At 45.1% G+C, this 24,134-nt stretch overlaps 2 protein-coding genes across 2 annotated transcripts in view; both read right to left on the bottom strand.

Moving 5' to 3' along the window:
- Positions 1-2,205, bottom strand: part of LOC106809541 (ankyrin repeat domain-containing protein 54-like) — a 33,448-nt gene extending 31,243 nt beyond the window's left edge. Inside the window, exon 1 of the mRNA XM_014812639.1 lies at positions 2,031-2,205. The gene's annotated coding sequence lies outside the window, so the exon portion shown is untranslated. The remainder of the gene's footprint in view (positions 1-2,030) is intronic.
- Positions 2,206-6,964: 4,759 nt separating this feature from the next.
- LOC106809543 lies at positions 6,965-23,577 on the bottom strand. The gene is made up of 4 exons (XM_014812641.1): positions 23,507-23,577; positions 10,145-12,667; positions 8,910-9,054; positions 6,965-8,409 (listed from the first exon to the last, which is right to left on the bottom strand). Exons 2-4 carry the CDS (start codon positions 12,515-12,517, stop codon positions 8,255-8,257), a joined length of 2,673 nt encoding a protein of 890 aa, XP_014668127.1. The 5' UTR covers positions 12,518-12,667; positions 23,507-23,577; the 3' UTR covers positions 6,965-8,254.
- Positions 23,578-24,134: the final 557 nt, after the last annotated feature.

The following is a 24,134-nucleotide window of genomic DNA, read 5'->3' as shown; positions in this document are numbered from 1 at the left end:
TGGCATTCTGCATACCTCCGAAATCCATTGGTTGATACAAAATCGCGTGCGCTGAAACTCCTGTTTTATGGTGCATTGTGAGCACAAATCAATGTTTTACACCTCCCGACGGGTCAAAAGGTACCGCGACACTTATCTCTTCGCATGTCAGCGAAAGTACATTTCATGTCCTTTCAATAAAGCCATAAAAATGGTAGGTCCCGCTGAAACAAACAAGTTTTGCAATCGCTCTGTCAGACCATGTCCTCAGAAAATGTCTAAAATCTGCCCTGCCCCATTGACCTTTGACCTGTGACCTCCAATTTCGGCACAGTGATGGCTTTTCCTACCATGAATGCTATAACACGCGACTATCAACGAGCCTAGGTCGAGCCGTTTAGATTTGTTGCGTAAAAATTCTGCATTTCCTCCGGCATACTTAAGATTAAGGATGGAATTTTCCTTCTTTTACACCTCTGACCTTTGAACTTTGACCGCCCATCTTTAACATCGCCAACTTGTTTTTTCGAATTCCACCGCCGCCCCCCCCCCCCACCGTCCGACTTTCGACTACGCAGTTACGTCGAGGCCCGTTTAGATTTTGTTCCACTGTGATGGACACACGCACGAGCACCGGAACCGCACGCACACACGACGATCATGCGATCTACACGTGCATCTGGACTACGTCAGATTTGACTAAAAAAAGATAACATTTCAAATATTTGGGAAATCGAATCGAACGGAATCGAAATGCGAGAAGCTAATATCGAGATACGGGATCGAATCGAAGAGCTGGTAACTTTACAGCCCTAATAGTTTACCAGGGTACGTTCCGCAGATACCCTGGGACGACATAGACCGCCTCCTGCCTAATATTATCTTATACTCCTCGATATTAAATCTACTTCCTGATATATATGCATTATATCATGAAGTTAGCGTCTAAAGTAGTATACTATAGCCGCGTAGCAGTTCCGGCTGCCAGTGGGCAACTGTAGGCGCGGGACTATAGCGAAGAGCACTTGGAACCGTTTCAAGATAATAAAAGGATAGGTTAATAAAATACAACATGTCAATAGCGCTACTAACTACAAGTAGCCCCGCGGACCCAGCAATAGTCTTAATGTTTGATTTGACACTAATAACTTCACTCAACAACGGTTAAATACACCATGCAACACATATGCCGCACCGCCATTGTGCATGCACAGATACACAGTAGATAGGAGTAGATCCTCTCTATCTACTGGGAGGTGGGATAGGAGTGGATAATAGGAGGAATACGGACGGATAGGATAGGATATCTAAGCTGATCTGGGATAGGATATATAAGGATAGGTACAATCGGATAACTATATCCGGATATAGGGGATACTATATCGGATATAGGCATACTAATACATGCGATAGTATAGGAAGGATACTATATCTAGGATAGGATATCATACTGGAGGATAGGAGTGATACTCTATGACTGATGTATCTGTGCAGCACAATGCGTGCGGGCTATGTGTTTCATCGGTAGTAATTTAAACGGTTGAAGTGAAAGTATTAGGTACAACATCAAACATTACAGAGCTATTGTCTGTACTGTAGTAGTAGAGCTACTGACAAGTTGTATTATAACCATCATTTTATTAATTGAACGGATCCAAGTGGCTGTGGCTATAGTATCTACTACGAGAGCTAATCAGGAGAAGATAACCTATACTAGGTAGGTAATGCTATCCTCTATCACTATATATCGTAGATCTAGGACTATTAATATTATATAATATTATCTACTCCGTCCAGTCCTGAATTCAGTGATATATATTGCTGTCTGTCGTGTGGCAATCTATAATGTCTTAAGACTAAGAGTAGAGAGTAAGACTAATGTAGTAATAGATCTATCATCATATCTATATTACCTATTAAGATTAGCTAGACTATTAATCTCTACATAGGAAATAATATGGCCTATGAGCCTAAGAAGCGCAAGAGAAGACGTTGTATAACACAGGCCTAGCAAACACTGAGAACAATAATATAATCATAGCATTGATTACATATCCTAATTTTAATGTTGTTGACCTTGGTTTCACTTACTCAGGGCCAACACTGAGCGCAACATTATACCAATATACATAGGCAAAACGGAAGTTATTGCGACACTGCAATCTTGCTGAGCCAAATCAACAAGATAAACCACTCATGCGAAATCACGTGCAATGACATGTAGTACGCACATTCGGGTACCCTCGGACCATTCAGAGAATAGCGCTGTTTTCTAGGCATGACGGGAAGAGTCGAATGGGTTTTCCGATTGGTAGTACGCAATGGAGCGGGCCACGTCCGCCATTTAGGAAGCAAAACCCGGCTCCGCGTCTGTTTTGATAACATAGAAATAATATGCGATAACCATGGTTAATATATATTATGTATAATTATGAATATAATGTAATAAGATAATATTTTTATGCCAATAGGCTGATCAAATCTCTCCCTCAAAGTGTAAAAAATCTAACAATGATTCATAATCGAATGTATAAATATGTAGTATGTACACAGTGGCAGTGCCAGCCTAGTGGTGTAGGGAAGTGACTATAACGCACGGGCGAGTTTAGAAGAGGAGAAGGTGATGAGGAGGGGGGAAGCTGGTGGAGACGAAGAGGGGAGAAGCTGTGAGAAGGAGGTAAGAGGAGAATGGAGGGCGGAGCAAGGGAGCTGTGGAGGAGGAGGGGGGAGAAGGGGAGAGGGAGCTGGTGGAGGAGGTCGAGCGGGGAGAAGGGAGAAGGGGGAATGAGGAGGGGGAGAAGGCGAGCTGGTGAAGGGAGGAGGGGAGAAGGGAAAGGGGATAAGGAGGGAGAAGGGAGCGCTGGTGGAGGAGGAGGGGGAAGAGAGGGAGAATGGGATAAGGAGGCTGGGGGGAGAAGGGAGGCTGTGGAAGGAAGGAGAGGGGACGAAGGGAGAAGGTTTGTGGAGGAGGGGGAGAAGCTGGTGGAGAGGAGGAGGGAGAAGAGAAAGAAGAGTGGTGGAGGAAGGAAAGATGGGAGAAAGCTGGTGGAGAAGGAGGAGGGGGAGCGCTGGTGGAGAGGAGGAGGGGGAGAAAGCCTGGTGGAGGGGAAGGGGAGAAGCATGTGGAGAAGGAGAGAGGGGAGAGCTGGTCGTAGCTTCCTCCTCTCCACCAGCTTGCGTATCCCCTTCTCCTTCTGGCCACAGCTCCCTTCTCCCCATCCTTCTCGGCCTTCCTCCTTCTCCAGCCGAGGGGAGTACAGCGATGAGCGCGGCGTGGCAGTCGGAAGGAACTATCTCCCACTGCGCCCCCTTCTGCACACCAGCTTCGCCCCTCCTCCTTCTACGCAACACGCTTCTCCTTCCTCCTTGACCCCTTCTCCACCAGCTTCTCCGCTTCTTCTCCAACCCCTCTCTTCTCCGCCTTCTCAGCTTCTGCCACCCTCTCCCCACTCGCTCCTTCTCCACACCTTCTCACCTTCCTCCTTCCCCTTCTCCACCAGCTTCTCCTTCCTTCTCCAGCCACCTCTCTTCTCCCCCTCCTCCTTCTCACAAAAGCCCGTTCTCCTTCTCCCTCCTCCTCTCCCGCAGCTTCTGTCCCTTCCTTCTCCACCACCGTCTCTTCTCCGCCACCTCCTACCCATTCTCCACCTGCTTCTCCCTTCCTTCTCGCACACACCTTTCTTCTCCCACGGCTCTTCCTTTCCCACCAGCCTCTCGCGCGCCCCTCTTCTCGCAACAACCTTCCGCCTTGCTCCTTCGCTCCCATTCTCCACCAGCTTCTCACCTTCCTCCCACCCCGTCTCTTCTCCCCTCCTGCCTTCTCCACCAGTTCTTCCCCGCTCCTCCTCGCCAACACCTCTCGCCTTCATCCCACTGCCTCTTCTCCACACTTCTCCCTTCCTCCTCCTCCAGGCCACCTTCTTCCTTCTCCCTTCTTCTTTTCCACCAAGCGTCTCCCTTCCCTTCTCTCACCACCGTTCTCCCTTACTCGCTTCTCCACCAGCTTCATCCCCTCCTCCTTCTCCACCCGCGTTCTCCTTCTCTCCCTTCCTCATTCTAGGCCATATTGAGTTGGCATACGGCCGCCGTGCGTAAGGCCATATTGAAATGCTATCCACACGGCCGCCGTGCGTATACTGTGATACGTCTCGCCAGCTGTGTAGTGTCAGACAGTGTCAGTGGTAGCAGTGCACAGGCACTTCATTGGACCGTCTCAACCAATAATGGTAATTAAAACTAAATGTATCCTACTATCAAGTATTAAATGTTTCTACTACTCTATTTCGGGCCTATTATTGTCGAATAACATTGCTGGTAAATGCCGTTTAAATGTGCTCATCTGCAACACACAAGTACAGTGAAGTACAGACCACGTACGCCTAACCCGACCAGGCGTGTGAACTAACGTCATACACCATTGAATACACCTGTGATAACGTTAATACACCAAGGTATTCTAACCCTAGCAATACCGTTTTCTTGGAGCTAGTACGGCCCTGTGGCACAAACAACACTGGGCACTGTACTACCTGATCAAAAACAAAGATTGGGCACAACTCTTATCACGATAGGATTTCGACAAAAAGAATGTTTTTCTCACCTTTCCGTATTTCTGGGGAAACCTGACGAAAAGACAAGGTCGGGCTTATCAGCTGACGTTCGAGCAATTACAGGCAAGAACAGTAAGCTGAGCTGACAGCAACCAAGCAAGACAGTTTTCAGACAGTAGCAGATACAGCAACATCGCGGGAATTCGTGATGAAACTTGCTCCCAAAATGGCGGTACTGTGGCGCCCATAGACCTAACTACGCATATTATTGGATGAGCTGGTCTAATGCTTGTATGCCTACGGGCACTACTAGAATCTTTGCTGCAAATCCACGCTTCAACCGGTCACCGATCTCGAAAAGCAGTAAGAATATACGACCGGCTAATCGTACCAATCGCTATCTACTCAACGGTTTCCGGTAAGCGCAAGAAAAAGAAAATTTACAATAAGAATACAATGACCAAGATTCATAGAGTAAGAGTAAAAAGAATAATATAACTGGAGTGTGACCCGCATTTGCTTTTTTTTTGTGATTCATCTAGACCAAGACGCAACTCCATGCTTCCGTTGGCGGTACCAAGGAAATGTTCGGCGCCGTCGGCCTAGCTCAAGGCTTTCACTTGACTTACTGGGCAAGTGGGGACCAAAACACTTCAGAATGTAGGGACCGTACCTCCCACAGACTTTTTATTATGATATATATTCGTCGGAATACATGCGTGTGCACGTGTGCGCGCGAGCGATATAGAGATAGAGAGAGGAAGAGAGAGAGGGAGAGAGGGAGGGAGGGAGGGGAAGAGAGAGCAGAGAGAGAGAGAGAGGAGAGGGAGGGAGGGGGAAGAGATCGAAATAGAGAGAGAGAGAGAGGGAGAGAGGGGGAAGAGAATCGAATAGAGAGAGAGAGAGAGAGAGAGCGAAGAGAGGGGGGGGGGAGAAAGACGCGCAAGGCGAAAAAGAAAAAAAAGAAGACAAGGGAGAGATGCGAGGGGAAGGGAGGGAGGGAGAGAGTCTGAGAAATGAGAAAGGGAAAGAGAGAGAGAGCCGAGAGCACGAGAGAGAGCGAGAGCAGAGCGAGAGAGAGAGAGAGAGAGAGAGGGGGGGGGAGAGAGAACAGCGCAAGCGAAACAGAGAAAAACAGAAGACCAAAGGGAGGAGATAGCGCCGGGAAGGAGGGAGGGAGAGAGTCTGAGAGATCAGAGAAAGAGGAAAGAGAGAGAGAGCGAAGAGCGAGAGCAAGAGAGAGAGAGCGAGAGAGAGAGAGAGAGAGAGCAGAGAGAGAGAGGGAGGCGCTCTCGCGGGCGCGCATGAGCAGTTCGAGAACGTTTATGTGTGGACTATATTAATATAGTCACTAAATATAGGCGACATTTATACAACTATATGCACTAAAAAACTATTTTTCTTGCAAGTCCTTTACAACTTTACGTGTGCATCGCATTAACGCGTCCTACACTTAAGTGCAGATCAGGCCGACTTGTATCTTTCATTTGCAAACGACGTGAAGGCGACAAGCGGTTATTACGAAACCCGTACTCATGGGCATTGCCGAGTCAGGCAGATCTCGACAGCGCATCGGTAAAAGTACTGATACTACTTCCGGCTTCTTGTATTCCTGCCGTGAATTTTTATTGTACGTACACGTACGAAGCGGTAGTAGGGCCTAAGGGTATTTATGGGGGGAAAAGGGGAGAGGATTTGATTTGGGGCGTAAGCTTAGTTCATAGTTAGCCAGGTCGTATGTTACAGTTTGCGCATGCGCGAACTTCACCATCGAATTCTTCGGGGCCAGGATCATTTTGTGAGCAAAATCCATTCTATTTTTGACCATACCAGTACACATACGCATGCATGATGCTATGTAGTTGATATGCTACAGTCTTCGCCGTGATGCACGGCACGTACCGTGCGTGTGCGCGTGTGGTGCACGTACAGGTAGCGTGCGTGGTGCCCGCTACACATGCGTGCGCTACGTTTGCCCTACACGCTGCGGTGGCGTGCGTGTGTACGAAGGAGGTGCATGGGCGTGCGGCGATGTGCAGCGTAGCGTGCGTGCGTGCGCTGTGCACGTATGTGCGTCGGCGTGCGTGTGGACGTCTCCTTTTTAGGACGACTTAGACTGAGACTCGATCTCGCGCCCCACTCGTTGGACGCGCGCACCGATGGAGAGAAAGACGTCACGAAGGCGGATCCCACTTGTACTGTCGAAGTGGGAATCCTTGCGCTACCGCCAGAGGGGGCTCGTCGCCAGGCCGTGACAGCCACAGCCGCCGCCACTACAGGCGCAGGCGAGGCCGCAACAGCGCCGATGACCGTGGGCTGGGCGTCGGCTCCTCGCATGCCATTGCCGTATGTCGAGCTCCGTTTCCTGGGACGGGGCCGGAGTCTAGGCGGGCCGCGCCATCAGGCAGCCAAAACGGACGGACGCACGAACGGACGGACGCACGGACACTCATGCGATTCTACAAGCTGCATCTGACTTCGTCAGATGAGCTAAAAACAGACTTTGGCAGTACTCCCTGCAAAATATGCAAAGAAATCACATTTCATACTTTGAATTGAAGAAGTTTACCAAGGAGATAATCACTGGAAGTTGACTCGGCCACAGCTAAGGATATAGCAAAGTAATTGCCATATAAAGTGCTGTTATATCAGTAGGCCCCCTACAGTGAACGGTGCTTTCCTGTAGTTCTAATGCTAATAATCTCTAACAGATCACAGTAAAATCAATAATAAAATCATTTAGTAAATGTTATACAGGTACACTAAGGAAAACTGTGAAAATTAGTACGATGATCACACTACCCAAACAAAAATCTCAACTCTTAAGTGTCAACTAGACGTGTGGTTTCGGTTAATGGTGGCAAATTAAAAGCTAATTGAATCTGAGTGAGTGAAAACACCGGCACTGTTTGGGAAACATGAGAAGTGGCAACTAGAACACAACACACCGTTCTTTGTGTCCTCACTTCCTAGGCAAAAGCGAGGACGGACTCATGTGCATGTATGAAGGCAAGTTTCATTAATGCATTAATTGACGTTTGCAAGATTTTGTTTGACAGAACGATTTAAGGGACGAGGCACCTTTAACACAAACGTGATGGATATCTGTATCCACGTGGTCCCATATTGGCTATATAGTTCCTAAAGACTTTAGCATATCTTTCAATACCTGTATGATACACAATACGTTATATAAATCACTAGTGATAGTTTAAAAGATCTCAATAATTAATGCATCAATTACTACGGGCCTGTGTATTCAGCAACATTTGACTCACTATAAACACAGATTTGCCAAGTAAACAAGATCAACTGTTTTATATTGTATGTAATATATGATGTCAATCAATGCAATTTACTTGGCAAATGATAAGTAATACCAGGTTGTCGTGACTTTTTACCGAGTGTATAAGTCACACATCTTTTCCAAAAATACAATAGCAATCATACGACAAAACACATTAGCTGACTTAGTAGCTACACGGCTCTAGGATGCCATTGACCACCTGAAGAAGTTTTGGGTAACAGCTAGAGTAGACTAGGTAAAAAACCTGCCAAACTCGAAGATACTCGATAACACACTCTTACCTACATTGCGACTATGTGAACTAGGTAGACCTATGCAACGTTGCTGTAATACCAACTATGATCCATATAGTGTAGATGTAAAAAAAATATCTGGTGCAGATGGGCAGTGAGCAGGGGCTGGACTGCCAACACTCATTCTATACGTGTATCCGCGATGCTGCGAGGCGATGCTGCCGAGCAGTAACCTTCTGTACACATGGCATGAAAAACAGACTGAGGCCAGACAGCAGGATACAAAAGCCAGCTAGATAGAACGAAGTGTGATAGTCACCAGTTATGTCATACAGCCACCCTGTAACAAAACAAATAGCAGTGCTTTAAAATGTTATCACTTAAAGGTATAAGAGCAGTACACACACACATTGTATGTCATGGTATTTTGATCAAAGTGGTTTATTACAGTGGTATTGGCGTGCATTATGATGATGATAGTTTCTTGATAAATTGCTCACGAATAATACCAACTGATTTCAAGCAGTTCCATTGATTCTTGAAACACATTTTTTTTTGGGGGGGGGGCTAAAATGATTAGTTCCTACACTAAAAATTGTGTTCTATTTACACACTGGCTTACAATATATACAATCACTAGCTATAATATACCAAGTCGGGAAACTTTATGGGTATAGATATTCCTTGCCTTAAATTTGAGAGTATTAAGCATCCACTCAGCTTTCTAGACCGTGAAAAGCACGAAAAAATGATAAAAACAAATCTAGGTACTCAGAGTGAGGTAATTACCCCAGCAGTCGTTGGAGTTTGTCAGATCGAGGTCACACCTCATTTACATACCAGCGAATGGTGGTCCGAGGAGGTTTGCTATGCCTTGTCCCATATTAACGAGTCCATAAGCACTGGCAAAGCTGTCCACTCCCAGCAAGTCACAGAGTATTATCGATGTGAGAGCGTAGTTGACAGTAATGAAGAAGCCATATGACTGCAAGGAAAATGACACATTCTCAGCTAAAATACGATCAAGAACAAAATATGAGTTTACTCATCCCACACAACTATTTACTAGGGGTATAACAATTTACCGATACATCAGTGAATCGCAATACAGCGACCCACAATACCATAATTGATATGCAGGGTCTGTATCACGATACAAACGATACAGCTGAATAAGACAATTAAGCTAGAATATTAAATAAAACACATGTAATTCCTTTTAGATTAAATTATTTCTTTTATTACTGTACCCCGTCTCAGTATCGCGTAAATATTCACTGCCAGCTGTCGTAAAAATCTGGTAGAAATATGTGGTGCCCTTGTATTGTGAAAATTGTGGTGCCAATTGTATTCAGTCACAATTGCCGCCGAAAATTGTTACCGCCAAACAATCAAACAATCAAGAGTGCTGATTGACTGGTGCATGTCATTACTACGCATGCACGTACTGTAGCACTGTGTATGCATGGCGCGCATTTTCCATGGAGCTGTCGATTACAGGTCAGTCTAGAGCACACTCTGAACGTGTTGGTGTGTTTCAGCCATAGAAATACATATATGTATGTTATATAGTAACTAATTGTTTACCATGTGAGCATGGCTTTGACGTACTAATAATACGTTTGTGTTATATGAAAGTGTTCAGTAAAATAACATTAGAATTCGACTATTTATGTCGACCATCTCTTTCTGTCTGTGTATCACAATACGTATCATATCATAACCTACGTGTCAAGATACGTACCGATTTGTGATCCTAGCACCTATAGTGTATTAACCTCTACTATTTACATGGATATTATCGTGCTCGAAATAACTTTGTGAGTTGGCTTTTTGTAAGGTAACCACATTGTTTTATTTCTGCTATTAGATAGAAAGACGTTAATCAAACTATTTAAACATCCTATACATGCTGTACTTCTCCAGTCACAAATCCATAACCGTTGAAAGTCGCGGGACAACCACATAAACACACGACTTGTGTTTCTATTTCAAACAAAGAAATCGATTTCAGATATAGTTGAATTCAGGACTAAAAGTATCAAGCGCACGAAGAAACAGGTAAATTCACTTACCGAAGCATATACAGCAAGGGCCGTCGCAGAGGTGAGAAAAGGGACGAGCATCGTGATGGCGCCACTGATGCTCACGCAGACTGCGTACAACAGCAGTGCTCTCAGTTCTGGTCGATCACCGACATAGCCCATCACGATTAAACCGAGTGTGTTGACTATACCGATGAGGGAGACGAGAAAAGTCGCAAAGCTGCTGTCGATGCCCATGTTGAGTGCGTGATCCGTTATGTACATGTATGGGATGTCGTACCACATGTACAGGATAACATTGGACAGCCAGAAGAGCAAAAAGGTTGGATTTTTCAACATCGACATGTTCAGCATTCCGGTCACTGAATTTACAATCGTTCTCATCATATGCCATTTGCCGGTTTCTTCGGATATGCTTTCCAGTGATGGAGTCTCCATACCCGAATTGGGTCTCTGATAACTGAGATAGACGTCGGGGCAACTGGTGGCACGTACGCGGCACCGTCCCGCGTACAAGCACCATCTCCTGGCTGGCATCTCCCTTGGATGTATGAATGTCAGACGTGACATTGAGAGCTTACTGCTTGTCTTCGATTTCAGTTCGACCACCTCTGTCGTCGGAGGCATGCCTGCCTGATGAAGAATCACAGATGTGGACCGAGTCGAAGGGTAAATGGCGGGACCACAGCTCTTCCTACGTGTCGGACTGCCGGGGATGTCTGCCCTAACACTGTGAGGTGCACCCGCCGCTGAGAGGCTAGAGGCGTTGAGAGGAATCGAGCTGGTGACGTTCCTTCTGATGGCCCGCGATGATTGCGCCCCTCCGCGAATCGGTACTGCCACCATACTGGGCGGTGGGCGGCGGAAGCTTGGCACGCGACCCAGCGTTGGCTTTCTGTAGTCAGAGGCACGCCGGGCCAGGGAATGTTGCCTGCGATACACTCGCTTAGTGACCTGCCTATTACGTGGCATTGCAAGCCACTCAGCCAGCGACGACCTTCTGCTGGACTCGAGAGAGGAGGGCAAGCTATGAGAGCGTGTCAGCGACTGGTCAACACACTTTCTCGGCTTATTGCAATCTTGGGACAGGTAATCAAATGAGGAAGTATGATATTCAGGCATGGATGGGAGAGGCACGAGGATATCACTATGAGACCTGACAGTATCAAACTTTGACTGGCAAGAATGGCTGTGCGTAAGAGTGGAAGGGCTGCTAGTAAATGAATGACTGGCATCACACGGTTTAACACTACGGTGGCTATCCAATATTTCCCTTGCACCGGCTGTTCCCGGGTTTTCACTCATCATAACAAGTCTGTTGTATTCACAATCTGGCATAAAAAAACGAACAGACTGTCTTCGCTCTTGCCTTTTCTTAATTGCTGGACCACTAGCATTATATTCTTCCTGGCTATGCATGTCGCTGGTTAGACAATGATCTGTTGAAGACACATACTCTTTGAGATCATTTGAAGGATGGTACTGTGTCTGTGTGACAGAAGGTTCCAACCGCGCCGGTAAAACCGCCGGCAGGTCAACCATCGAACAGCTGGACTTGCTGCGACGCTTCAGGTCTGCTGGGAAGCAGGGAACTAGGATCTGTCCCTTCAGCCACCTAACGTGAGCCCGTCTAAACCTATCCGGCAGCATCGCCGTTAGTTCTCTCGCGTCGACGCCGCAGCCGTCTAGCAGTGGCCCACCCTCGCTGCCCTCACTGAGGTCATCGTCGTCGTCGTCGTCCGGCCACTCCAGGGGGCGCATCAGTGCGCCGCAGACGACGAGGTTGAGGAAGAGGCCGGCCGTGATGAGCATCGTGCCGCGGAAGCCGTACTCGGCGAGCAGGCGCTTGGTGAGCGGTGCAAACGCAAAGCAGCCGATGCCCGAGCCGCACGTCGCAAGGCCCGTCGCGAGGCAGCGCCGCCGCTCAAAGTAGTAGACGATGACGACGATCGCGGCGACGAAGCCTGTCGCGAGGCCGAGGCCCGCGACGATGCCGAGCGTGATGCACAGCATCTCGACGCTCGTCGCGAACATGCTGAGCACGTAGCCGACGGCGGTCAGCACGCCGCTGAAGATGAGCGCGCGCCGGCAGCCGTAGCGCTCGACGACGGCGCCGGCGAGCGGGCCGGCGATGAGCGGCACGGAGACGTAGAGGGCGCCGACGATCGCCGTCTTGCCGCCGCCGTCGCCGAAGCGCTCGAGCATCTCGACGTAGAGCACGCCGAACGCAAACGACGTGCCGTCCGAGATGAAGTGCACGACAAACGATGCTAGCACGATGACCCAGCCCCAGCCACCGTCCGGCGGGGGCGGGTACTCGCTCGAGTCAGAGCTGACCGAGCCGTCTGCGTACGGCTGCTCACCGCCGCCTTGTTTATAAGTTTTAGCTTCTGCCTCGGCCATATCGTGCCGTTGCTAGGCGACGATTGCCGCGTGGCGATTCCTACGTGCAACAGCGCAGAGAGTTTCGAGACACAGCGGTGCGGCCAGGATCTGTTCATTTGTGGATGCTGGTGAAGTTTTGTGCAGGTGTGGCTTCTCCCCAGGAGACTGCTGCAGTGCAAAAATAGAAGACTGTAGAAACCCAAATTCTGTATTGACGATGTTTGAAAGCATACAGTTCTAAAGACACGATACAGGTGCAATGGCAATATCAGCTAGCAGCCTAGCACACACAAATATAGCAAAACTCGTGTTTGACGAAAAATATTTTGCTCGAACATGATAGCTGCAATAACTAATTATGTGCCTGAGCACACATGTATACACCCATGTACACATTTAATGAGAATACTATCCTAATATACTATTCACTGGCTCCCCCAATTACTTTGCCACATATCCGGCCAATCTTTACATGTTTGTGGGTGTAATGGTCTGTAAAAAGTACTAACAACAGGTAATTGGTTGCCACAAAACCAATAATAATGCTACCTCACAAATGCCATATTTACTTTACAGGTTCTCACAAAAAGAAACGTTGCCCTGTATTTCAGACAGGACGATATTATTATTTATCCCCTGCAGTGTGTGGACTTTCAATGCCTACACTTAAAAGTTAAAGACGCACGTGTATACGAATACGAGTACATGTCCATATATGCTAATACTAATACACATGCACAGGCATGCACTGGAATTAACCAAATTAATATAGTACTCAGTACGGTGTCAACATGTTCCCATAATTTCAATGAAAATGATTCTTAAATAGCTAATTACACCACTCTAGTTTTAAAAGCTCTATTTTCTTTTAAGCATACTCTGTCAAAACGTTCATACTTGAATACAAAGGTGGTTGATTAGAAAGAATAAATGCCATTGTCTGGTGAAATATATGGCTGCTGTTTGTAGTGGGATCTCACTAGGGGAATAGAAAATCAGTGTCCACTGCAGGGCCGTAGGCTGAGCAAATTCCTAGGGGGGGGGCAGTGGCGGAACGATGGATTCAAGGAGGGGGTGAGAAACAGTTGGGGGGACTGGGAGGTCCTCCCACAGAAAATGTAGATCGCAGATGTTATTTGACGCACTTTTCAGTACATGTACAGCCTTCATTCTGACTACGACAAGTCTCTTTTAGTAGAACAATTGTTTTTTTTAAATTTTGCTCCAAAATCTAAGGGGCAGCTGCCCCCCCCCCCACTACGGCCCTGCACTGGTCACGTTTTGAAAGTTAATTTTATTACCATACATGTAGAGAGTGTAAAATGTAGTATTTGTAAACTGGACATGACAATCTTTTTGTCTGCTGTCATCAGTAATGATGCCACTATAAACAGGTGACTGTTCTAATATATACTATATAGAGGTGACCAGTACTACAGGTTTGACCGTAGATGTAATTGCATCAGTTATTCTGCAGCTTTTGGAAGGTTAATTTCTGGTTATTGTAGATATAGAACTTTGGTTTAACCCATCTGATCAAGCAAATATACCTATATCTCCCTTAATCTCAAATGAATGATAACAAGTCGTACAGCCAGGTGCCTGCCTAAAGCCTAGAATACCCCACTGCACACTTAATGGCTCGGTTCCGCGATCAGAGTTATCGCGAGATGATTCCCGTAGGTGGCGCTACGGATATACTACTTCCGGGTAGTACAGCTGACAGGGAATTGCGCAACATGCAACCAAAAGAGTGCGCGAAAAGCAAAACATTCTGCTGTGAGCTAGCCGGTGATGGTAGTCTGCTATGTTACAACCTAGTCAGTAGTTATATGTACCAGGTCCCAGGGGACAGCTTGGCCCCATTGTACGATCTGGATGTCGAGTTCATTTTAAAAATGTTGTCCGTTCAGAGTATAACATAGAATATTAGGTCCCTAGTGCAGTCGAGTGCTTTATTAAGTGACGGTAAAAATAACAAAATAAAATTTCGTACCGCGCTAACATCGCATGGGCGAATAGCGACGGTTGAGAAGTCTGTATAAGACTTTACAAGTACATATACCTGTTTTGTCTTGACCGATATATTATTTATTATATTATTAAAGCTTTTGCTCCTGGATTAGTATACATGTATTCCGACTACACAGGGGTTTGATGTTTGTGTTTGTTACAATCTTTTGACCCGATCGAATGTTCTTGCATGTATATCCATGGTGGATATGGTGCAGGTAAAATGCTGTCTTGCAGGACAGCTGCGACTGTGTGAAAATTGTTATTATAATTATATTATTAATAACAAACAATTAGAATTGATATCGAAGCGGTCAGGAATTGGTTGGCCATTTTTTACATTAAAGGTAAAGAACTAACACGAGATAAACGTATCTCCTTTTGCCTCTGATTAAGAGTGGTGTATACTCATTCTAGGATTAAAATACAAAATATCTGGTTCGTACTTTGGATTATTAGGTGTTGCCTGACATTAATTGCCTTGCTTATGGGCTATGTGATGAGTACGGAGTGTATGTGCGACATCAGACCAAAATTCTCTATAAATAATGACTACAATCATATGTTGTGAATGTGTGAAGAGGGTGTGTGTGAGGAGATGAACGTGAAATGGTGCTGTGTGTGGTGAGTGTGTGTCGTTATAATACGCTCGCAAAAGCTGTTGTGTCCGGCATACGTTTCGCGCACGGCCGACTCAACGGCATGCCTCTCCTATCATAACTTGGTAAGCCCTAAGGTCGCGAACACATTCTTACAAGATATGTTGACACTATATTTGCATCAATATTTTACTATCTTTCTTTTTCTTTTTCAGTTATTATTTTTTTCACATTCCACGTTCAAAAACATTAAAAATAGAGATCGCCTACTCAAAAATACCCTGATGTCGCAGTATGGTTTTCTCTCTGTGTGTGACCTGTAGTGTGTGGTGTGTAGTGTGGTATGTGTCAGTGTATGTGTGTGAGTGTGTGTGTGTGTTGGTGTAGTGTGTGTCGGAAGTGTGTGTGTTTACACAGCCTGTGTGTGTGTTGTGTGCGTGGCCCGTTGTGAGTGTATGGTAGGTGATGGTGTGGATGTGTCTATGTGTGCGCTGTGTGTGTGAATGTCGCCGTTGTGTGTGTGTGTATGTGCTTTGTGTATGCGTGTGTGTTGTGCTGTGTGTTGTGTGTAGCTGTGTGTGTTGTGTTTGTGTGTGTTGTGTGTGTGTGAGGGAGATGCGTTGCGTATGGTGTCTGCGGATGTCGTGTGTGGTGGATTGTGTGTGTAGTGATGGTGGGTAATGTATAATGTGAAAGTGTGTGTGTGTGTGTTGTGGAGATGAGTGTGGAGAATGTGTCGTGTGTGTGGTGGGCGATGCAAGCATATCTAGGGTTGCGCTGCGTTTCGTTGTGTGTGTGTGTGTGTACGTGTGTGTGTGTGTTGATGAAATATGTGTGTGTGGTGATGTGTGTGTGGATGCTGTGTGTGATGAGCGTGTGGTGTGTGGGATGTGTGTGTGTGTGTAAGTGCGTGCAGGTGGTAGTGCTATGTGTGTGTTTGGTGTGTCTGATTGTGTGCTGTGCTTAGTGAGTGTGTGTATGCGCCGGGAATGTGACGGGTAGCCGTATGACAGAGAGGAAGAGCCGCGGGAGAGAAGAGGAGAGGTAGTCCACGGATGCAACGTGGCGATGAGACATTTTCGAGTGACGAAACGAGGTTCGTGTGTGTGTAGGTGTGTGGTGTGATGTGTGTGTGTGTGCTGTGTGTGTGTTGTGTATCTGCGTAATGTGTGTTGTGTGTGAAATAATAAGTATGTGTGTGTGTGTGAGTGTGTTGATCATCGCTGTGTGTGTGTGTGTGTGTGGGGATACAGAGGTGTGGTGTGTGTGTGTGTGTGTCGATGTGTGTTGTGTGTGGGAGATTTGTGTGGGGCTGTGGGTGGGTGTTGCCTCGATTATGTGTTTGTGGTGTGTGATGTGTGTGTTTGTTGAGTTCAATGAGTGTTGAGTTCCCTTTTTCGTGTGTGTGTGTGTCGGTAATGATTGTGTGTGGTGTGTGCTGATGTGTGAGGTGTGTGTACCGGGTCAAACACTTCTTCAGTCACCAGCTCAGTACACTGCCATAGCCGCGACGGGGAGTGCCCTACAAATGATGGTTAGCTGTATACTGCCAGATGACAACAACTAAACGTTTCCATCTACGCTGAAACAATGTGGATCTACACCAGAAGTTTCGGTGGACCACCTGAACGGCGATGGCTAAGTATGCTAAGAATATAGTAAAATAGTATTTATATACCCTTTCTCTCTCAATAACCAGTAAAAAAAAGGATGGTTGAACAGAATTACTTAAGGTGCATCGGCTTTACGTAACGTGACACTAGGTAACGACGTATACACAATGCCATACTACAACACTGGAACTGAAGGGATGAGCGTGAATGGCTGTTGGCAACTGTGGTGGTAAGCGTAGTGTCTCAGTGTCAACTATCTCTCTTCAATAATAACTCTATGATTGTTTTGATAGAGATCACGCTGTATAAAGTCAGTTGTGTGCACAGACACGTGCACAGGTGTTGTGGGGCTGGCGTGACTCAGGCGTGAACTACCCGGAAGTTGAAGTCACCTAGCGGACAGCGGCTGTAACTCTACACCTTTGTATCGCGGAACCGAGCCATTGGGTTCAAGGCTATACCATGTCTCAAATACCACTTGTTGCGGCATTTCACGGGTGTACGCATTTTATTTTCGGTATCGCCCGCTAGGGGCGCTTATGTTTGGGTAAACAGTGCAAATGGCGGCGTGGACGTGGCAATGTGAATCTTCCACGATTGAATAATATATATCAGACTGTTTCACGAGTACACACGTCTTCATTATTCAATGTGTTTAAAATTATTAGAGGTAAGCACCGTCACACCACTAATTGCTTTTAGTATCAGAGCACCGACGAATTTCCAAAACGATTTACCCAGGAATAAGATATGTATGTTTGAATATGACATGCCAAGAAAACAATCACATTCAGAATTATTTTCGAATATCGCGCAAATAAAAACAATAAAATATTCCAGTCAAATTAGTGTAACGAAGAATCTAAAATACAATATTACACGTATATAGGTATGATTGTAGAGTTGTTAACCAGTTAGACGAAATAAACGTAATAGGACGTTGTCATCGCTCCCATAGGAGTAACAACTGTTTTGGGGCTAGCCTTACACATATTCATATACCAAAATTTAACAAAATCGAATGAATGTAGATGGCCATTTTCATTTTTGCCAAAAAGTGGACGTGGCTCGAAAGTAGGTCGACTGGCGTGCTCCAAAATAGTACGTTCAAATCTCTCCCATAGGAGTAAGAACTGTATGCAATTTGAAACATGTGGGTCAAACGGTTCTTGAGTTATCGTTGACCGTAGGCCGACACTGAAATGCATAGTGAAATTGCTAAAATCTACCTAATTTGCATAACAACAAAAAAAATCGAAACCTGTGTGATTTGTTTTGGGGCCAGTCCTTATTCATTCACATACCAGAAATGAGCGAAATCCATTGAACCTGAACTGACTTATGGCCATTTCCATTTTTGCCAAAAAGTGGACGTGGCTCGAAAGTAGGTCGGCTGGCGTGCTCCAAAATAGTACGTTCAAATCTCTCCCATAGGAGTAAGAACTGTATGCAATTTGAAACATGTGGGTCAAACGGTTCTTGAGTTATCGTTGACCGTAGGCCGTCACTGAAATTCATAGTGAAATTGCTAAAATCTACCTAATTTGCATAATTAAAAAAAAATATTAAAACCTGTTTGATGTGTTTTGGGGCCAGTCCTCATTCATTCACATATCAGAAATAAGCAAAATCCATTGAACCTGAACTGACTTATGGCCATTTCCATTTTTGCCAAAAAGTGGACGTGGCTCGAAAGTAGGTCGACTGGCAGGCTCCAAAATAGGACGTTCAAACCTCTCCCATAGGAGTAACAACTATATGCAATTTGAAACATGTGGGTCAAACCGACTCAAACGGTTCTTGATTTATCGTTGACCATAGCCAAATGTTGACGGACGGACGGACGGATGTACGACGGACAACACCGGGCCCCATGGCACTAGCTCATCTTGACGATGTCAAGGCCAGCTAAAAATGGGAAAGATCCATAAATATTTTTGAGTCGGCTCCTTTTTGGCGGGTCGGTCAGGTGAGGGCAAACAAACAATATTTTTATTATGGCCTCAAGTCGAGTAAACTGTCAATAACAGTGTAGGGAGTGACTACATCACACCTAATTGCATTTATGAAAGGTATCGCTGGTTTTTCACTTGAGAGTTACTATATAATGAGTAAAAATTTAGCTAACGGTTCTAACTCATAGCTCTATCAAATTAACTTTCAAATAAGAGTATCTACATATATATATATTGAGGATTTCTAATGACAGCAAGGATATATAGCATTACGTCTGAGTAAACAATACACTACAATGGAAATTTCAAGCAGTACCAGCCAACCGATCCGAGAATCAAAATATTCTACACCATGCAAGCAGTTGCCACAAGCACATGGACTAATTTCCTGCTTGGAAAAGCTTGGAATGTCATCAACTGATATTTGCGAGGCATGTTCAGCTTTGACTCAGGTCAGGGCCACTGCTGTGCATGAATACACCCTACAGCTCCTCTCACATGCACCCTATACAGTCAGAGAAAAGAGCATACACTAAACCCTAATTGAGACTGGCACTTGGTGCTGTGATATGTTTATTTCTCGGCATGCATGTAAGCACACAGACCTAAGCAGATCAGTTTAAGAGCACAGGGATACATCAATAGATTCACCAGTTTCCCTGTTTTCAAACAGAAGGAGTACACAGGATAGCAAGTCAGGGGACATAAGAGAGATCTTGTATCTGCCATGCGAGGGTATGAAATAGCCAGTAGGCTTTCTACCCCATAAATATACTAAACTTAACTAAGCTAAATGGCCTACAGTATGTAAGTCATCTGACTTTGATACTAATGTTAGCAGACACAAAAAGCAGTGCATGCTTGAAACAAAAGGCGTCACTGCATCATTGATCTATACGCGTGTATATATCAGTGTAGCCCCGTTATAACGCGATGGTTGGGATCCATAAAATGTCATCGCGAACAAAGCGGGGTCGCACTAAATCGTTGGTTATATATATACGTGGCTATATATGAGCAAAAAAGGGGGTCCAACGACTCGTTGCGTTATACATGAATTCACGTTAAATCGGGGCGCGTAAAATACGGGTTTCACTTATATATATATATATATATATATATATAACAAGTCAGGGGGCATGGGGCATGTCTTGCGTACCCAAATGTATATAGGCCTTTTTGCTGAAATGAAAAATCTAGTATAGACTCTCCACCACATGAATTGACTTTAACCAAAATTTTAAGCAGAAAGCATGTGATGACTTTTGTCTTTGCAGGGTGAAACTCGACCCTCTCACGTTTAATAGCTACATTAAAACTTTGGTCTATCACGTGCACCTGCTTTAACTGTACGAGTTAAGACGTCATGTAGCTCCTCATGACCTCCCGATAGATTTCAACTTGGCATGAGAACTACCATTCAGAGTGGGACCACGGTTGTCACCACGGCAAAACTCAATATCAGCTGGAGGTTCTCACCTCCTTAACATGACCCTGCTTTCTATATATCGCAATCTGGCCAGTCGGGCAGTCCCCCCAACGAAACGTAGATACATTACTTCAGAAGTAGATAATAGGGAATTAATTCCCTATCATGTACTTCTGATTACTTGGTTAATAGGCCACACCACACACGTGGCTTTGCCCCCGCCCCCGCCCCAGCAAAATGGGTTAGCTACACTCCTGATTGCTCTAGATACTCCTCTCATTTGCCAGTATGAATATTTATCACAGCCACAATAAGTAATGCGAATGTGAATTGTAACCAATTACAGTCATCTCCCGCCTCATGAAGTTTTAGGTTACGATAAGTGAATTAGGAACAAAAACATATATATATATATATATTCGTCCTTGTAAAATTATTCAAAAGAATGAACAGAACTTAACTTCTAAACGAAATACTCAATCATTCAGAGATCAACTTGGGTTTAAGACACCAGCATACACCACTGTTGCAGTTTGAGGTGATGGAGTACGTGGAAGAGGGGGAGAAAGTACATTAGGTAGAGGAGATAAAGAAAATGGAGAAGGTCAGTGGTTAAAGAGAGAAAGAGCAGAGTAGCAAATGAAGAAGACACAGAAGGTAGAAGAGCCTCAAGAGGTCAAATGGCAGGAGAAGCAGGTAGTGGAGGTAGAGAAGGTAAATGTGTCATAATAAATAGAGGGCGAGACGGTAGAGGAGGGAGAGAGAGTAGAGTAGGTAGAGGTTGGAATATAAAAAAAGCAAATGGGTATAGAGGAGGAGAGAATGGTGCAGGCTGTTCAAAACACTAGCCAACGTATACATGTTACACAGGGTAAGGTCAATACGAATCATTATAACCACTACCTCTAAATATCTGCAAATTCAACCTAGCTGTCTTTTGACCCTTGAGCTTGATTTCCCCATTGAACACGTATCCTCCTGCTATCATTCCACACATTGAAAACAGGGGAGGCAGCCTAGACCATTGTCATTATATGTGCTGCAAATATATGCTGCATTAACCCCAGTCCCATTAACCCGCAACACACATAGGCGTCAACTCCAACCTTCACCTGACCTACAATTTGCACGTCATGCTGTTATTTGGGGTTGCCCACTACCTGCAGAATACTTGTGCCATGAGTAAAGCCTAACGTTGCCTAACGAGTTAACCCTAACCCGTGTGCTGCTATTATTGACTAATGGATGGATGTGCAGACAGGCAGTAGGAAACATGCATGCATGGTTTTACCATTCTACAAACTTGGCTGGGTGCAGTCAAAAGAGCAGAAATCTATAGACTATCTGCTATACCTCAATAAGGTAACCTTAGGCTAGTACTCAACGCAGCAAACCTAAAGCCACTTGTGTCAAAATAATTTTGTCAGCACACAATAAAATGGCTCTTGAGTCTTGTACTGAAAGCACTACAGAAACCTCACCAGGTTCTAACAACGACTGTATAAACACCAACAGTACCACTCAGTATTACTGAATGTCATTGGAGTTATCGCAACAGACTTTCAAAAGCATTCGTCTCCTTTTATCATCATTCGCATGCTATTACTTCAACAATTTCACTAAAATAGATTTAGCAATGAAAAACTTGCATATATACCATCTCTAAACACAAGTATTTAGTAATTCCTTTCTAAACACAGGTGATGCATTCCCAGAAAATGCTGGGGTTGGGAAATGTTGGAAATGAAAGTGGGTGCCACGAGTTGATGTGTGTGCTAGTGACAGTACCATGCAATGCCAATACTGCAATACTGATAGTATCAGTATCGCTCATAGGGTCTATGTCCCCCAGGGTACTGCCGGAATTTACCCTGGGTACGGTCCGGTATACCGAAACGTACCCTGGTCACTATTTGATATGGTTAGAGTTAGGATTAGGGTTAGGGTTAGGGTTAGGATTAGGGTTAGGGTTAGGGTTAGGGAGTAGGCGTAGGCGACTCCCTAGACTCGTTAGAGGAGTAGGCGAGGTACGGTCCGGCATATTAGATAGTACCAGGGTACGTTCCGGTATACCGGACCGTACCCAGGGTACGCTCCGGCAGTACCCCGGGGGACATAGACCCTCTCAGCATCAGTATCACTATCAGTGATGCATCAAGTACACTCTATCAGTGTTCGTTTAGCCTTTCCTCTAAGGGCATGTTTGTTTGGTCGGATCTACGGATCTCGATCCACGTACTGGATCCGGGGATCTGACTGTTTGTTTGGTCGGATCCACGGATCTTGATCCACCAAACCGGACCCTGCTAGCGAGGTGGATTCGAAGGGGATCCAATATGGCAGCCCGCGCCTCTGCCAATCACTGCTTGTTGTTTGTCAACATGGCGTCCAGTGAAAGGTCACATGTGTCTAAACAGAGGAATTGCTCCAACTTGTGATTGGAGGATAAAAATAGAATTCGTGACGTTTCGTTTTCATTTTGGCATTTAGCCTATGACTTGAGTATGAGCGATACCACGCGCGTACATATTTGCTAATTAATTAAGCTAATCACCCTTCAATAAACTCAACACTCACAGGGATCATAGCTAAGACATGTGTCTATAATAGCTAGAATTTATAGAAATGTAACTCAAATCGTTCGTGCCATATGATAGTTAGTACACATTCCTACCGGCGTATGAGGCGGGGTAGGCACCTATGCAAAATGAAAACGAAACGTCACGAATTCTATTTTTATCCAATCACAGGTCGGAGCAATTCCTCTGTTTAGACGCATGTGGAAGGCCTGCGATGGATTTAGAAGATACCTTATTTGATTATTTGATTGAGTTTGGGCGGATCAGGATCACATGATCGCGATCCGACGGATTCGTCCCAAACAAACGTGCCCTATAGCCGTGGACAATTTGGTGATGTGATTAACAATTAACGAAACGTTATTTTTGCCGTTTAAAATGCTGTACAGTAGTTGCTAGTAGTAGTACTACTACTACTAGTGCCGACGGTACTACTTACTAGTACTAGTTGCTATCGTAAACCGTTTATCGTAATGCATATATACGGTCTAACTGTACTACAACATAGTCGTGTAAGTTTTAGTGAATGTAAACCATTTCACAAAATGTGTGCGTGCCCATGACATGTGCACTGCGCGAGATACCTACTTGTATACTGTATTTAGGCTTAGTCCGAGCCGACGCAGACCCAGTAATAAACCCGCACCCTCAGATTAAAAGGTTATAACGTCTGCATTTGCGGACCCTAGGCTATATGTCGCATTGACTGTCACTGCCAGTTTCAGTTTGCGGGAAGCACGCATGCTAAAAATCAAGATACTGCACAGTGCAGCGAATTGTTGTCTCGCAACGATAAACTCGTAAATGATACATCTTTACCTCTACGCAAGTACTGAGCCAAGTTTTCCAACGACACTGTAACCAAGATCGCTGTATATAACTAAAATAAGTTAGCGCGGTTGAGCTCCACCACAACAACCTAAATAACACAGGCGCAGACCAAAAATATGCAGACCAATGAGCTGTCAGGAGTGTCGCGGATTGGTCAGCTCCAAGGTCAGCTCCAGCTAAAATAGGACCACGGGATTGGGGCGGGATTGCCACCGATTCAGCGACTGCTTTGCGCTGTTTTCATTATCGGTCCAAAATTAGGTCAAAAAACTTCTAGCTACGGTTAGCGAGATAGCTTGAACCTGAGCTAATATATATATATATATATATATATATATAATATATATATGTGAATATACAATACATTGTTATATTATTAAATTATCCACATATAATATCATTATGGTCAGCTGTTTTTGCTTAGACGGGGCCCGTGGTGCCTGGTGGATAAACTAGTAAGCCATTCTTACGTAGTATATAGACCATATATAGACACAGTGCAAGTCTAGCTTTTTCCACAACCTCGCTGGAAAGATGTGCCATGATAGTTTACGTGTAATTTTATTTAAAAAAATATATAAATGCACCCTGCTTTCTTTATCTGCATGTTTAAATA

This window comes from Priapulus caudatus, unplaced genomic scaffold (genome assembly GCF_000485595.1).
Source record: "Priapulus caudatus unplaced genomic scaffold, Priapulus_caudatus-5.0.1 Scaffold362, whole genome shotgun sequence".
NCBI classification, from domain to species: domain Eukaryota; kingdom Metazoa; phylum Priapulida; class Priapulimorpha; order Priapulimorphida; family Priapulidae; genus Priapulus; species Priapulus caudatus.
The sequence above is the reverse complement of the archived record's forward strand: the minus strand, read 5'-3'. Positions and strand labels throughout refer to the sequence as shown.

What these genes read in the sequence shown, in the direction of transcription:
- LOC106809543 (XM_014812641.1), bottom strand. Translation starts at nt 12,517, where the DNA reads ATGGCCGAGGCAGAAGCTAAAACTTATAAACAAGGCGGCGGTGAGCAG. An exon ending in CCCTTGCTGTATATGCTTCG is followed by an intron (nt 9,055 to 10,144) that starts GTAAGTGAATTT and finishes TTTTCCTTGCAG; the next exon opens with TCATATGGCTTCTTCATTAC. An exon ending in CCTCGGACCACCATTCGCTG is followed by an intron (nt 8,410 to 8,909) that starts GTATGTAAATGA and finishes GTTTTGTTACAG; the next exon opens with GGTGGCTGTATGACATAACT.